Source organism: Eretmochelys imbricata, chromosome 2 (assembly GCF_965152235.1).
Source record: "Eretmochelys imbricata isolate rEreImb1 chromosome 2, rEreImb1.hap1, whole genome shotgun sequence".
Lineage (NCBI taxonomy): Eukaryota > Metazoa > Chordata > Testudines > Cheloniidae > Eretmochelys > Eretmochelys imbricata.
The window spans coordinates 239,973,806-239,990,267 of NC_135573.1; the positions used below are offsets into that span (position 1 = coordinate 239,973,806).

Below are 16,462 nucleotides of genomic sequence, written 5' to 3' on the forward strand. Positions count from 1 at the left end.
GTTCTTTTAAGGTTTCTGAAAACATGCTCCACACCTCGTCCCTCTCAGATTTTGGATGGCACTTCAGATTCTTAAACCTTGGGTCACGTGCCATAGCTATTTTAGAAATCTCACATTGGTACCTTCTTTGTGTTTTGTCAAATCTGCTGTGAAAAAGTGTTCTTAAAACAAACATTGCTGGGTCATCATCTGAGACTGCTATAACATGAAATGAATGGCAGAATGAGGGTAAAACAGAACAGGAGACATACAATCCTCCCCCAAGGAGTTCAGTCACAAATTTAATTAATGCATTATTTTTTTTTAAACGAGCATCATCAGCATGGAACCATATCCTCTGGAATGGTGGCCGAAGCATGAAGGGGCATACGAATATTTAGCATATCTGGCATGTAAATAGCTTGCAATGCTGCCTAAAAAAGTGCCATGCGAATGGTTGTTTTCACTTTCAGGTGACATTGTAAATAAGAAGCAAGCAGCAGTATCTTCTGTAAATGTAAACAAATTTGTTTGTCTTAGCGACTGGCTAAATAAGAAGTAGGACTCAGTGGACTTATAGGCTCTAAAGTTTTAGATGGTTTTGTTTTTGAGTGCAGTTATGTAACAAAAAATAATCTACATTTGTAAGTTACACTTTCATGATAAAGAGATTGCACTACAGTACTTGTATGAGGTGAACTGAAAAATACTTTCTTTTGTTCATCATTTTTACAGTGCAAATATTTGTAATAAAAATATAAAGTGAGCACTATACACTTTGTCTTCTGTGTTGTGATATCAATATATTTGAAAATATAGAAAAACCATACAAAAACACTTATTTTCAATTGTTATTCTATTGTTTAACAGTGCGATTGTGATTTTTTTAATAGCGATTTTTTTAATCATGTGAGTTAACTGTGATTGATAGCCTTGTTTTAACATAAAATGTGAAAGTGTGTTTTGCTTCAACTGAACTGCAGTATGCCATATTATTGTCACAATTATATCACACATAGAAAAAAATATGTCACCACCAAAACTCAATATATACTGGTAAAAAATCCTGGGCGAGTAAAAAGAAAGAGGAAAAACTAAGAACTCCATATGAAAATCAAATTAAAAGTAAAGAGGATAAGAACACATTAAGGGTAAATAAATTAAGTTCAGTAATTTAAATGGTCTGACAAACAATATATCACATAGTGTGCAGTAGCCTGTGTATTTTAGAAATGGCATCCATTTAGAATAACTAACTGCTCTCACTCCTATTTAAGGGATAGGACAAGCAATTAAAACATAAATGGCAACTATCTGGTATGCAAATCCCTCATTTTTGTTAAGTAATGTGAAGAACTGTGAACAAAAAAGGATATTCCCAGAGACCCATATCTACTACTTCATAAATTATATGCAATAGCACACATTAGATATAATTTCTTCAGTTTATAAATCACATAGACCTCTGCTGACATATTTAACTAGTTCAATACCAGAAAAAAATAATACACAATGGGTCCTAAATGTAAAAACATTTAAGACTGACAAAGCATGAGAAATAAATAAAACAGCCTAATTTCCAGTTTAAAACCTGATAATTTTATTACAAAAGTATTTTAAAAAATTCACAATTCACAAGTTCTGCATTACACAGAATTTCAGGTATTCCCTGAAAGCTTTGCCAATGTTCTAACTGTAAAAAGATCTGTGGATGACCATTGATCCAGATTCCCTAAGGTCATTCATCTATTGACAGTATCACCTCTTTTAAAGGAGCATGATAAGAAGGTTCTCCCCATTTATGAGGCAGTAATTTGACTCTCAAATGGATAAACAAGGCTGGTTTTACATTGAGTTTAGTGGAGAGGAATTTTCCTTTTGATTGATACTGTCTGGTAGAGCATGAACAGCAGCTTTGGGTTAACATTCTGGGTTTCTGAGCTAACAGTTATGTCATTGTGGAAAACCGTAAAATAAAACTAAGAAAATTCAGACACATACAGGACTTACCTTGGTACTGCATCCACAGAGGATGAAGCTGGAACCTTGGGCACCTGACAGTTTGCTGCTGCAGCCAGCTTTAAGGCAGATGATGGAACAGCACTTAAAGTCCTAGGTATATGTCGTGCATTGAGTGTGGAAATAGAGTTTACAGTGGCAACCGATGAGGGTACAGTTAATCGAATGTTGTTCCCAATCAGGACCTGAGTTGTTGCAGAGTTGGCAGCAGTTCCTTGGTGACTCAGTGCACTGTGGGAACTCGAAGTCTGTGTTATATTTGAAGGTGGTAACAAGGTTGAACCTGCTGCTGACGATGAACTTGTATGTACAAGTGCTGTAGGTGTAGTACTACTGAGGTGTAAGCCCTTGTATACTCCTGCAGAAGAATGATATTTAAGAAAAAAAGAAAAGAAAATCAGACTCCAAACAGGGGTTTCACATACCAACTATGAAAGCAAAATACAATCAGAATTAATTTAGATTTGTATAGGTCTATACCTGAGGCCTGAAGGATGCCATTCACCCCAATTCCAAGCACCACATCATCCTTCATTTTGAATCCCATCAATTGTTCTGATGTTACCAAAGCTGAAGCAGCAAACTGAGCACTAACAGAATCCAATGTCTTGGAAACAAAACCCTAAGAAGAAAGGTGGCAAATAAATGTGATCAAGTTTCAAAAGGTCAGTACTCTTCCTATTTTTATGCATCAACTAGTAATGCACAAACCAGTGCAGATAAGAAAGAACTGATCCTCACTGTTCCCTCAAACCAAACTTCTGATGTTTGGTAAAGTTAGATAAATAATTAAATGCAGTATTTCCTATGTACTTATAATTCCAGTACTAAAACATGCACAAGTATTTCAAACGCACAACACACTCTCCTTCCATACCATTTCTCACAAGATTTCCAAACCAATCTGAAAGATTCAAGGAGGTTCAGATGTCCAACAGCAACTTCTGAACTTTGTGTTTGTGCATTGACACTTTAAATGTTACATATTTAGCTGTTAGATATGTTTTCACAGCTAAAGACAGGACATGCTTATACATGGTTATTAAAAGGTAAAAATCTGGCCTCAGAACACAGTCATACAACAGGACAACAACATGGCTGGAATTCTTTGCAATATGTATTCCTGAGTCTTTGAGTATTTCATTTAATTGATTCACTCATCTTTTTGGTTTTTGTTAAGAGGGAGCAGAGGCAATGCCTGCCACACTCACCTGCAGTGTCCCTTCTAAACACTTTACAGAATGGCTATGATGTAGATTCAGGCGAAAGCCACTTTCCTGTTCGTTAGTTTCAAGGTTCTATGGCAACAGTTGACAATTAGAGATGAACCCTGGTGGGAAACAATGAGGGATAAATCATAGCACAGACAAATCCCTCACCTGTGAAGTGTTGGCAGAGGAATTACTATTTGCTTGCTGTTGATGAATTTGTGCAAACTGCTGTTGCTGCATTAGTGCCAGTTGCTGTTGATGTTGCTGGTATTGTTCGGCTGTAAATGCTGAACAAAATATAAAACGAGAAAATACTATATCAAAATATGTATATGTTGTATATATACACATCTTTTAGAATCCTAAAACAAAAAACTGTTTCAACATACCACAGCAAATTCCTAAGAACCTCGTTGCATCTTTATAGCAACAGACTATGATCCTTCTAGCGGTTTTGTCCAAACTAAGTTTTTCCCATTGAACACATTTGTGGTGAAGTATTAAACACCTTCTGCACTTAGCTTACAATATCTGAGTGAAGAAATCTCATTTAACTGAATTTAAGGGAGTTAGCCCAGATTGGCACAAACCACCACTCAGATAAGACTGATCTGCAAAGATTGTGTTTTAGTGCAGTACATTAAGGACCAACTTTCATATGTGCAGATTTGGGGCATTATCTTGTGGGATGCTGAACATTCTGAACCTCCACAGACTCCAGTGGGAGTTAAGGTGCTCACCACCACACAGGTGAAGGCCCTCCTAAATTTAATATTTAGTTGAAAATACAAAAATCAATTTGATGTTTACTAATGAAGACTGTTTTACCGCATTATGATCTCTCAACACAAACTTCACTGTTCCCACCACCCTCTGTTTTGTATAGACTAAAATACCTTTTATATTCGTATTTAAAAAAAAAATAAAAATAAAATAATCATGCACACTGTCAACTCTGTCATTGGAGAATTTCATAGAAGCTATTTTCTTCCATAAAGGAGCTCTTAAAGAGTGATACATTAGCCATAATGTGTAAACGTCAATCACAATTTTCCCCAGTTAACCCACCTGGAAAAAAAATCCAGTCAATAAGAATGGAGCTGTTTATGTTGATTTACAGAAGGATGTCTGAGGAAAGACACTGTATTATACTAATTTGTCTATGGAGAGATCAGTTCTAAAAAACAAAAAATAAAATTCATTTTGAATCCCCCATATGGTTTGTATAGTTTTAATGAAGAAAATCTCTATTGCCAATTTAAAAGTGGGATGATGGTGCAGATTGAATCCATTACAGAGTCAGCCTAGACCACACCTTGTGAGTTTTCCCAAATTAAATTTCAGGCCCCCAAATTTCTGTGGATATTCTCAAAACAAATATTGTGAACATTCTTATGCAACAACTTCCAATGCCTTCCAGAGTTACGACTGTTACCAAATGGAAGGTATCCAACTTTCTACAAGTCAACACAAGACTTAAATGCTTGTTCATGAAATACAGTATCTTGGCCAAAGCTTTTATTCTTTATTCCCAACCGCAGAAAATCTGTACTCCTATCAGACTACACGCATCTAATGTTTCGGGGGGGGGGGGGGGGGGGAGAGAAAAAGACTTAAATGTTAATCTCTGCTGAACTCTAGAGGATAGAATAGTTAATCAAATGGCTTGTGATGATTTGAATACAGAAAACGAACAAGTTAATCCATAAGAAGTGTCTAAAGATCATACGTCTTCAGCCCTAAAGATCATACGTCTTCAGCCCTAAAGATCATACGTCTTCAGCCCTAAAGATCATACGTCTTCAGCCCTAAAGATCATACGTCTTCAGCCCACATTCAACTATGAATTTCTTGGAAATATTTGCATCATTTGCAGCTACAAATTAAGATCTTGTACATGATGATTATATATATAAAAATCTCTCTTCTGATTATGTATTGAAAGAGCACCAAATTATCACAGAATCTATTTTAGGGTTTTATACTGCTGCCCATCATGGTAGTATTTGAGATACTGTATCTAGCAGTTGAACACAGTAAAATGGCGTAAGATTTCAAACAAGTTAGAAGCTCTTCTGATTGAGTTCTTTAGTGAATAGGCATACAGTGGTTGTATATATATAACCATGTGTAATGCACTGCATCACTTTCCAACGTATTTCTTTTAAAAATATGGCAAATTGAATTGAGATTAGTCTTGAAGATTTGAAAAAAAATCAAACATTTACTGCGTTAGTAGGTATTTTATTTATATAAATCTTTTTATTAGTGAATTATAACTAGTTGGTGCTATAGTACAGTGTTTTGAAGTTTAAAGTATGCATACAAATAATGGACTAGGAAAGTGAAGATTTTACAATTTAGAAGATTTTTCTTCCTGTTCATTTTTAGTAATTTGGTGAAAGGACTTTGCGCTCTAAAACAACAAGTTTGTAGATGTATTGCTTAAAAAATGAATTGAAATGATTTACTAAAAAGAGGAAAAATCCACTGTTCATCAATTGGAATCTTAAACTATAACATAAAACTGCATATATATTTTAAACAAAGTTTATCTAAAATTATGGCCCCCTTTTTACCTTCCAAAAGCTGAATTCAGGATTTACATTTCAGCTATGGTATCAGCCATTTGCTAGGGAAGCAGAGTACCAAACTAATCAGTTCATAAATGAAAAGACTGTATAATATGCTTTTAAAATATAATTTGCAAATTAAAAGCCATGTTAAAGGGACACAAGATAATTTAGTCCCGGCCCCCACCCCACAATTACCCTCAACTTCTTATATCACCACTGATTACATCAGAAAAAAAAATCCAGTTAATCATTAATACTTTGAACAATGAAACCAGACTGGTCAGTTTGATTTGCATATAATTACTTTCAAAATTCCTTAAACATTCTCTTTTGCAACAATAAAATATTGTAATAGCATGGAAGCAATAAAGACACTATCCATCAAAGTTTTAACACTACATTTTGGGCCTAAACTACTTGAATATTAAATTAAAATGACAAGTTAACTGAAGTTTACGTTTTTGTTTAACAAAGTTAAACAAAATTTAACATCCATGTCTTGTTACTGCTGCACAAAAGTGTTGAGTGTGGTCATCGTTCATAGTAGTATTTGACAGAGATATTAATTTGGTACTTTTGGAAGGAGATATTTAGATTTACAAATGAATGTAGTTTCCAAATAGCATTTCAATGAATTATTGCAGTCCATACAGGAATTACCTTGCCAGCCATTATCAAAATAATTGCACTAACCATTTTACAAGGCAAGTGAAAAGAAAAAACTGCTCTGCACCCACAGCATTTTAATTATTTAGGCTCAAGTTTTAAAAGAGGCCTAAGGAAGCATTGAAATTCAATGGCAGTTGGCTGCCAGACTTCCTTAGGCGTATTTGAAAATCTTAGCATAAGCAGTACAAACTCCTGTTAGCTTTTTCCCCTATAATTTCTGGACACCGAGATTACACCCAGTACATTGACAAAGGACCATTTATTTTTTTCTAGTGGTTAAAGAACCAGACAGTCATGGGCAAGCATTATTTCCAGCTCTGCCAAAGATTTGGTGTGTGATCCTGGGCTATTCACATCCTCATTATACTTCAGTTACATCCATTTTACAGACAGGAGGAAATACGTCTCTAATAGCGTTATTGCTGAGAGTCAAAGTTTGCAAACTACTTAAACACACTCTGATGGAAACTGTTACAGGAATGTAAAAATATTTTTCACCGCCATACCATGTCAAAATGCTACTTTCACATAACAAAAGGTCCAGTATAAGGGCCATAATCTGTATTTGCTTTAAGTGTTTTAGTCTGAAAAGCTAACTTCTTAGTCTGAGCTACCTATGGAAAAGCCCTACATACACTGATGATATAACCAATCAGGAATGCTGATAATATGCTCTGTCCAAACCCAATTCAGACTGATTTTTTTGGGAAGGGGTCGGCATTAAAGGAAAACATCCTAGTTGGCTAAAACAAATCAGATTTATTTTGCTCATTTACAGTCCTCCTAATCTGCTTCCTAATTTTCCTCCTGTACCAAGTACAGATAAGAGTTTCTCTTGTAGGCCACTAGGCCAACAGTGTGTTTAGCTCTACTAGTAAGACACTGTGGTGAGGCAGAAGGTTTTGGGAATTGGTTTTTCCTTGTGTAACACACACATACCAAACAAAAACAAAAACCTTTTAAGTGTTCTTACTTTACAAGAAAGCATCTCATCTTTAGTATCCTTTATTTTCAGTGCATTTGGACAAATCTGATTGGAATTGTGCAAGGCTCTCCTGTGAAATTATGGGTCTTCATGACAAAACTGCTCAGCATTGTAAAGTCAAGGAGAGGGTCTAAAAAGTCTTGAAGTTCAGATCAAGAATTAAACAGTTTCACTATTTTTTCATAATTGCAAAACTGAAGTTCTCCAACAGCTTTTCTAACAAAATATATTTCAGAAAAAAAAAAAAATCTGTTCACCTCTCTGAAAAGCCATTTAGTACTAATATTTGTGAATTAACAGCAAATGGCTGTCACAAACAGGCTAACTATAAGGATTGCAGAGAGAATCCCTTTTGCTTTCATTTACCGCATATGTTGTTCTTGCTTGTAAAGTCAAACCAAGTTTGTTATGTAAACATGAAAGCTTAGGATCCCAGAATCTTGAATGTCAATAAGATCCAGGTAATGAAGGGAAATTCTAAACTTGTTGAAATGGGTAAAAAGTTTAAAAAACAAATTCTAAGATGATACTTTCTAATTTTTTTTTTTTAAATAAATTACTGTGCAGACTTCTGGAAGTTTTATTACTTCTCAGCTCTTACTCCATAAATGAAATCATACATGCTTGAAAATCTGACAGATAGACAAGATGGGTGATCAGCTCCAACTGGTAAAGCTTATTTCTAGCTCCTAGTTCTCCCATTCAGTTTTTAGTAAAAAAAATTGTGACGTGTAGCTCTTATCAATGCTCACAGAAGCATATTCTTGTGACAATTTCACTAGAAAATAGCTTTTCAAGTTTTCATATGTAGTACAATCTGACAAAGGAGAAGAGCCCAAATCTTTCATCTGTACATATCTGTCTTAGATATAGATTTGTTTCAGTATTGCAGTCCAAGGAGCAAGAAAGTAAATACTAACGGAGTAGATTATATTTTTAATTCACAGATCACACAGTGCCTGTTTTTTCAGGTACTGATGAAGACCAAACATCAAGTCTAGCTATTCTAAGATCAACTATATCTGAAACCATGTTAGAAGAATCGTGCGAAAGGGGTTCATCTCCCCAACATAAGCTAGGAAGCCTAGATAGAAATTGAAGTAGAACAATGATACCCAAGAGAAGTATAAGTGCACCGTAAGAACACAAAATTGTGAACTTTGAAGTTAAGAACTCATTGTAAAAATAAAATATTTTTGTTGACAGTTTCAGTTTCTTCAGATCAGCCACATTTGGATCGTGAAGATTTCCATCAGAGATCATTCTGGTTTGTCATAATGAGGCTTCTTTAAAACAGAGGGTATTCTAAGAATGTTGAACTCTAGGATGAATGAACATACTAGCTAGAAATTAAAGAGGCATGTGAATTTTAAAAAATTCTTACTCAAGTTCTGATAGAAAGTAATGTACTATTAGTAGGTTGATAATTTTTAGGAGGCATTGAACTTTAGCACTGAGTTTAAGTAAGGCCTCCATATGGCACCAACTTTCTAGGACTATAAGGGCTGTAGGTTTGGATGCTAGCAGTTCAGTAGCATCTGAGCTCTTTCATATTTCCTAGCAAAACCCAACACAGTAAATTCAGAATACCACCTCAAATCTTAGTAACCATTTTTGATACGTTAAAAATGAAAAGTAATCGGAAGCGTTAAGATTTAGAGCCTGATCCAAAGTCTATGGAAGTCCATGGAAAAACTCCAAATTGCCTTGAATGGGCTTTGAATTTGGACCTTAAAAAGAACAGCTTTATAACAACATCTAACGGGGCACACTGCAACAAATTTCAATACTCTTCTTTTTCCAGATTTTTTTTCCTCTACACAACAAATTGTTAGAATTTCTTCAGAGACATTGCATTAACTACTAACAGCGTGACAGGCTACAAATTTATTAAAAGATGAATTTACCCAAGAAACTGGATCTCGAGTTGGTTATCTGAAAAGAAAGTCTGATAGTTCAAAGGTTTGCTTTTGTGGTTATACGCAAGTTAGCCACAAGAACTCTTTTCACAGTAGTGTTTGCAGCACAATGCTGAACTGAAGCACAGTTAAAAATCAGCAAGTATCCTGGCAAACTATTTCTTATGCTACTTGACAGTTTACAAGTTCAGATTGTAATGTTACAGGGTAGTCAGTTCACTCATGATCCGAGTTACAGTCAGGCATCTTGGAAGTGTGGAATTGTCCCATGCTGTCCAATAAAAGGGATATTGTCTCTATCCATTTTGTATACTTCCTATACGCCACCTATAGGGTTCATTTTAGTAATTAAGAAAAGTACAGTGCTAGTGGTTTTCCATAAACAGGAAATGAGCACAGAGGTTTGCTGCTTTGAAAACAATCGCGGTATGGACAGGTACTGTAACTGTAAGGAATTGAAGATTTGAGTTGATAACCAATTCTGGAATAATGACGACTCAATACATTTCAAATATTCTCTTGGTCATAGGTGCAATCTTGTGTGATAGCTCAAACTTTTAGGACAGGCTACAGTTGACACAGCAGGAATGTATTTTCCCAAAATATTTAAAGAACATACTGATTTTTACCTATCAACTTTACAGATGTGAATTTCTCTCTAGTTTTTTTTGGCTCAGTAGTTAAAGTGAGCCCACTAAACTAGTATCTTGTAACTGTACAGTTTAGCTTGATGTGCCTTGTTTTACATACTACTTCATTCATACAAATCTTTGGACTAAATATTGTTTTTGTTGCAAATCTGAATAGGAAAATGAAGGTTACTTACCTGTAAGTGGAGGTTCTTTGAGATGATTGGTCACTATCTGTATTCCATGGATGGGATATGCATGTGTGCCATGCACCCGAGTCGGGAATTTCTTGCAAGCAGCGTGTATTGGCCCGCACATGTACCATAGCTCACCTTGTGTTCTCAGCGGAGGGCAGTGCAGGCCAATGCCTCTCCACTTTTCCATTCTTACCTCAGAGTAACCAATCAGCAGCAGAGGGGTTGGAGAGCAGGCAGTGGAATACAGATAGGGAACACGCATCTTTAAGAACCTCCAGTTATAGGTAACTAACCTCCATTTTTTCTTCATGTGATGGTCCCCTATATGTATTCCACATGTGGGAGATTAATAAATAAATAGGGGGTGGGTGTGAGGATGCAGAAGTGATAGCTGACTGTAGAACTGCTGTCCCCATGGCTGTATCTGCAGTGGACTACTGTACCAGGGCATAAGGCCTGGTGAAGGTACGGAAAGAGCTCCAAGTAGCTGCTTCACATATATCTAGTATGGCTAAATTTCTCAGAGATGCAGCTGAAATAGTCTGCTCCCTGGTGGAATGAGCCTTTACCCCTTCTGGAAGTGGAGGATGCCAGTTGGTCAGTAAAGGATACTATAACCGGAGATCCATTTTTAAAGTCTCTGTGCTGATAAAGGTTGATATCATGATCGCTCTGGAAACAAATAAGTTTAGGTGTCTCTCTCATGTCCTTTGTTCCAAAGCCCTCCAAATGTCCAGAGAATACAGTCTTCTCTCCTCTTCCGAGGCATGTGGTTTAGGAAAAAAAATACAGGTACATGGATGACAAACTATCTTGGGTATGAATTTGGGGTGGGGGCATAGCAAGACCTTTTCTTTACAGAAGGTGGTATATGGAGGGCCTGCCAATAAGTGCTCACAGTTCTCCGACTCTTCTGTCCAACGTTAGAACAATCAGAAAGGCCACCTTCACGGACAGACAGTCACACAGCAGGTGGCTAGCGAAGAGGTTAGTGGTTAGTAAGAGACAACAGACCAAAATTGGAGGTCTGATTGAGGTTTGAACTTCACTGCTGGTAGAAAGGATCTGAGAATCCCCTTCAAAAAATTCTAATTGTGACAGGATGCCTGGAGATCATACAGTTATCTATTGGAGGATTGAAAGCACAGATAGCTGCTAAATGTACCCACAGGGAACTGAACACATGACCTGAAGACTTAAGGATAAGAAGATTGTTTAAGATATCAGGGATTCTGGTGGAGTTTGGAGACAATATGCATTGATGAATCCAAGCAGAGAAACTTCCATTTAACTGAGTAAAAGCTTCTTACAGAATCTTTTGTACTTTGGTTAAAGATGAATTGCACCCTCTTGGAACATGAGCATTCTATCTCCGATGCCCATCCAAATATCAGGCTCGGAGTTGCAGCAGCCTTGAATTGGAGTATGTGATTTTGCCTCTGTGTTGCGTTAGAAGATCTATTAACGTGGGGATGTTCATGTGTGGTCGTACTAAGAACGTTAATAGATTGATGAATCAGAACGGTCTTGGCCAGATGGGAGTGATGAAGATGACTCATGCTCTGTCTTGGTGGATATTCCATAGAATGCCAGGCAATCCTTCCACAATATCAGGAGGGCATCTCCCAAAGAGTCTTTGCCCAGTGCTGCTCTGGAGCAGAACCAAGGCAACTTCCTGTTTGCCTGTGAGGTGAAATGGTCCCAGGCTGGCATTTTCCATGACCAAAGACGTAGTTGAAAAACAAATTGTGAATCTCCCATTCTTGATTTGTGGACAAATGTCTGCTCAGGCAGTCTGTTAGGGTTAAGTGATGTTTGATGCACCAGTTCCAGAAACTGACTGCCTCTATGTACAAAGATTTAGTTCCCCCTCACTTGTTTATATAAAATACTGTTATCTTGTCCAACATTATCTGAATATGTTTGGATTGGATGGATGGGAGAAAAGGCAGTCTGTCAGGCCTGCAATGCCTGAGTTCCTATAAGTTGATGTACATTATGGACTCCCAGGGGTCCAGATGCCGTGTGCCATATGATCACCCATGTGCACACCCCAACTCAAGAGGGAGGCATTGATAACTATGGTTGCCTCAGGTGTTGGTGTGAGGAACACATTCCAAACCAAACCTTCTCCAGTTTTGTCCACTAGACAAAAAAGAGCCCAATACCTAGGATGGAATTGTGACCTTGTAGTTTATGGTGCCCTTCACTGATGAATACGGCAAGAGAAGCCAGGCTTATAAGCACTATAGATGTAATCTGGTGAATGGTGTCACGTGTGCGCATGAAGTCAAATGGCCAACGAGCGAAAGGCAACTTCCAACGGATGTCCTGGGTCTGATGGTGACCTTGTGCATAAGAGTGCTCGTTACCTGAAACCTTTCAAGAGGTTGATATGCTGTTGCTGTAGTTGAGTCTAACAATGCCCCTATGAAATCTATGTACCTGGGGAGAGGGAAGAGGGGTTGGGTCAGCATGGATTTTTTGTGATTGATGCAAACACCTAGGGAAGATAAATAGGTGAGCAAAACATTGGTTGCCCTGTGGAACTCCTCAATGGATTGGCCTGCAAGAAGCCATTTGTTGAGGTATGGGAAGACACTAAATCCTTCTCTTCTCATCCAAGCAGCCACCACTGAAAAATCCTTTGTAAACATCCTGGATGCAGTGACCAGACCAGAGGGGAGTACTCTGAATTGGTAGTGGTCTTGGTGGAAGAAGAACCTGATGAACCTCCTGTGGACTGGATGGATATTAATATGAAAATATGCATCTTTCATGCTGAGAGCCACAAAACCATGTGCCCTCCTCTAATAAGGGAATTACTGATACCAAGGATATCATGCAGAATTTTAGTTTTCAGATAAACTTGTTTAACTGATTCATAGAAGGTTAGGGTTGGAAGGGACCTCAGGAGGTCATCTAGTCCAACCCCCTGCTTGAAGCAGGACCAATCCCCAATTTTTGCTCCAGAACCCTAAACGGCCCCCTCAAGGATTGAGCTCACAACCCTGGGTTTAGCAGGCCAATGCTCAAACCACTGAGCAATCCCTCATTAAGAATTGGCTTCGATCCTCCATTCTTCTTGGGGAATCAAGGAATACGGAGAGTATAACCTCTTCCTGTGGTGTTGAGGTGGAACCATTTCTGTGGCTCCCCTGAGGAGCAGAGAATTTACCTCCTGTTGTAAAAATCTCCTTGCAAGAGTGGTCCCTGGAAAGGGAACCAAGAAGTGGGCTTGTGAAAAGCAGTGGTCAGAAACTCGAGTAGATAGCCTCTTCTAATATCCATATGTCTGTAGTTAGGGCCCTCCAGTCTTTGACAAGTAGGGTAAGGTGACCTCCAAATACCTGAATAGGGGAAAGAAGAGGCATCAGTAAAGGGACGCTGGTCTCTACAGTCAAAAAGAAATTATTCGGTTGGGGATTAGTGTGCTTAAGTGGTGGTGGATGTTGCAGAAGCTGGGTTCCTAGGTCTATATATTAACTCTCTCTTGTGTGGTGGCTCCTGAGCATATTGATGCTAAAAGGGCTGAGGAGATGGCCTTGCACTATATCCCTGTCCATAAAGCTTCTTCTGGGGGGAAGGGGTATGAATGCACAGCAAGCAAAGCATTATTCTCAAATCTTTGAGGCAGCAGAGATTCATCTGTTTTCTAATGGATTACCTTACAGTGTCAAAAGGCAGATCTTGGATGGTACTCTGCATCTCTGAACAAAAATCTGAGGATTACAATCATGAATCTCTCCTTATTGGCCATAGTTATCCCCCTCGATGCAGTATCTGCTGCATCCACTGTGGCTTGAAGTGAAGTTTTGGCCACCACTTTGCCCTCACCCACTAAGGCCTGGAAGTAGGCTCTATCCTTCTCAGGAAGCTTGTCCTTAAATTCTAGAAGTCTAGCATAATTGATCAAATTAAATGGACAAGAGGGCCAAGAGGAAAAGATGCCCTTTATTCCCAGAAGGTCAAGTCTCATATCCCTTATCAGAGGGAGTAGCCTTTGGGTGCTGTTGCTCTGTAACTGCCTGCACCACCCTGTAGTTTGGCTGAGAGTCAGAACAAGAACTCTCCCTCTTGGATGGGACAAAGTAGCACTTCTCAGCCCTCTTAGGAGTGAAGGCACAAGAAACAGGGGTGTCCCAAACTGCCTTTGCTGTGTCCATGATGGCCTCGCTGATGGAGAGGGCTACACTACCATCTAGTAAGCAGTGCTGACCCTCCTGAATTTCCTCCAGCTGGATTTGTAGCTTTGCAGCTACTTTAAGCAATACTAAGAGCTCCAATGGCGCTGGTTGCATATGGCTGAGTGATAGCAAATAAGACCCTTGCACCATTCCTGGTGCCTGGGGTAGGGCTCCCACAGTCCCTAATGTTGTCAATAAGATGGATCCACCAGCAGAGGGGGACCCCTTGGCATCGGGTACCACCTGTCTCTTGGCCAATCTTATCTGGTTGGAGGTCGGAATCCTGACCTTCTAGGACTTGTCTGGGGTTGCCTCTGCTTGGTGCTGCAGATACTCTTGCAGAGCCTCCGACTCCTCAGAAGAGAAGGCCACATCCCTGAGCAGCGGTAAGACCAATGGCTGCGCTTCAAAGCTGGTGGGTAGAATGGGAGAATGATTGTCTCCTTGTGATAACAATGTCCTGGAATATAGATGGACCCAATAGGAGCAGTGAATGGAGACAGGGGACAGCAAAGATGTCTTCTGGGGAGACATACATCTCCAACCGTCCTTGAGTACAAGGCGAGTCCATTGGCAGAGCTGCTCTGGTCGCTGTCTGGGGCCACATTGCTATCAGTGCCGCCTTTGTTCCCGAAGTGGATGGAAGCACCAGTTGTCGTCGATCAGAAATGTGAGCCTCAATAAAGAAGTACAGGCAACACTGATGTTTGTTGCTCACAGAAAAGGAGTATGGACAGTAAACAGTTTGTGAATCCCAGGACCCTGGGCATTATCCAAGACTTCTAGCGTGGGGGCGGAATGCTATTTAACTATCCGTGCTACACCATAAAAAACTAACTAAAAAAATTAACTATACATAATTCTTACAGGAATGACAAAGCAAAAAGGAGCTGAAGAAACAGAAGATTCCTACTCCAAATCGTGCGGTGGTAATAAGGAACTAGACAGGGATCAGCCTGCACTGCCCTGTACGCCCTTGGTTGGGAACACGAGGTCCAACACACATTTCTTTCAAGAAATTCTGGAGTCAGGTGCATGGTGTGCATATGTATTCCATGTGTGGAACACATACAGGGATCACTAAAAGAACCATCACTTTTTTGAGGAACATTTGGAACTAGACAAGACAAACACTAGAAAAAGGTACTACAGAAAATAATCCTACACTGGAATGAAAATAGACTGGATGATATATTGGATCTTTTCAATCTCTAAACTTCTATGATACTATGTACCATTCGGTTAAAAATTGTTATATTGTGGACAGGTGATTTAGCTTAGTACTTCTGATAAAATGATGGAGAGTCATGTGGCTATAATCTCAATGAGTTGTATTAATGTTTACTCCCTTCTCCAGATTAAAAAAAAATATCATATTTGATTCAAGTACATCTGTGTCTATAAAATCAGACTAGGTAACTCTTTACATGTATTATTCCTATGCCAAGTATTAAAAGTTAACTGTTTCAGATAAAAATATGAATCTAAATTCCATACTGATTTTTTAAGTATTGAATGTTTACTATAAAAGTAATTTACAACATTGAACACATTTGATAATGTTCATACACTGAACACTTATTCACAGATTTAGTTTTTTCTAAACTTAAGATATAGCCAAAGTAATTAAAGTCTTCATCTAAAAGAGAAACAGTCTTATCTGGATTTTAAGAGTCACCTCTACAATCTATTTAAAAAACAAGTAAATACAGCTGTTAACCTTGAACTCCAAATTTGTAATCAGTTCACTTGTGATCTTTAAATGTGATCCGAAACCCATAAACATTCAATTTCTATTCACAGCCTACCTGCCAACAGTCCCTTTGTGTCTTATCCTAAGCAGCTAGAAACTTGCCCAGTATCTTTAGTGCAGTTTCTCCTCCTTGCATTAACAAACTTATACTGCAGCTGCTCTTTCCTACTGCCCTGCTTCTCTTTCAGATCATTGTATCTGCTTCAGGAAACTGGAAGAGCTACTAAGAGAAGAGAGAAGGCAGCCACCAGAAGCCTCATATCAGAGGCTCTAACCAGTAGTAGTTTCAGCCCCAATCCATCTTCCAGCAAGGGGTGGAATAGACGGTAAAAGAAGGA

At 38.5% G+C, this 16,462-nt stretch overlaps 1 protein-coding gene across 4 annotated transcripts in view; it reads right to left on the bottom strand.

Moving 5' to 3' along the window:
- EPC1 (enhancer of polycomb 1) overlaps positions 1-16,462 on the bottom strand; it is a 108,541-nt gene that overhangs the window by 2,398 nt on the left and 89,681 nt on the right. For 2 of the 4 annotated variants that reach the window (XM_077808287.1, XM_077808285.1), the window contains 4 exons: positions 3,378-3,496; positions 3,210-3,296; positions 2,479-2,620; positions 1,990-2,356 (listed from right to left, as the gene is read on the bottom strand). In XM_077808287.1, coding sequence (XP_077664413.1) covers positions 1,990-2,356; positions 2,479-2,620; positions 3,210-3,296; positions 3,378-3,496 — 715 coding nt within the window. Of the gene's footprint in view, positions 1-1,989; positions 2,357-2,478; positions 2,621-3,209; positions 3,329-3,377; positions 3,497-16,462 lie in introns of those variants that run through there. The other 2 variants (XM_077808286.1, XR_013344954.1) reach the window with 2 other exon arrangements.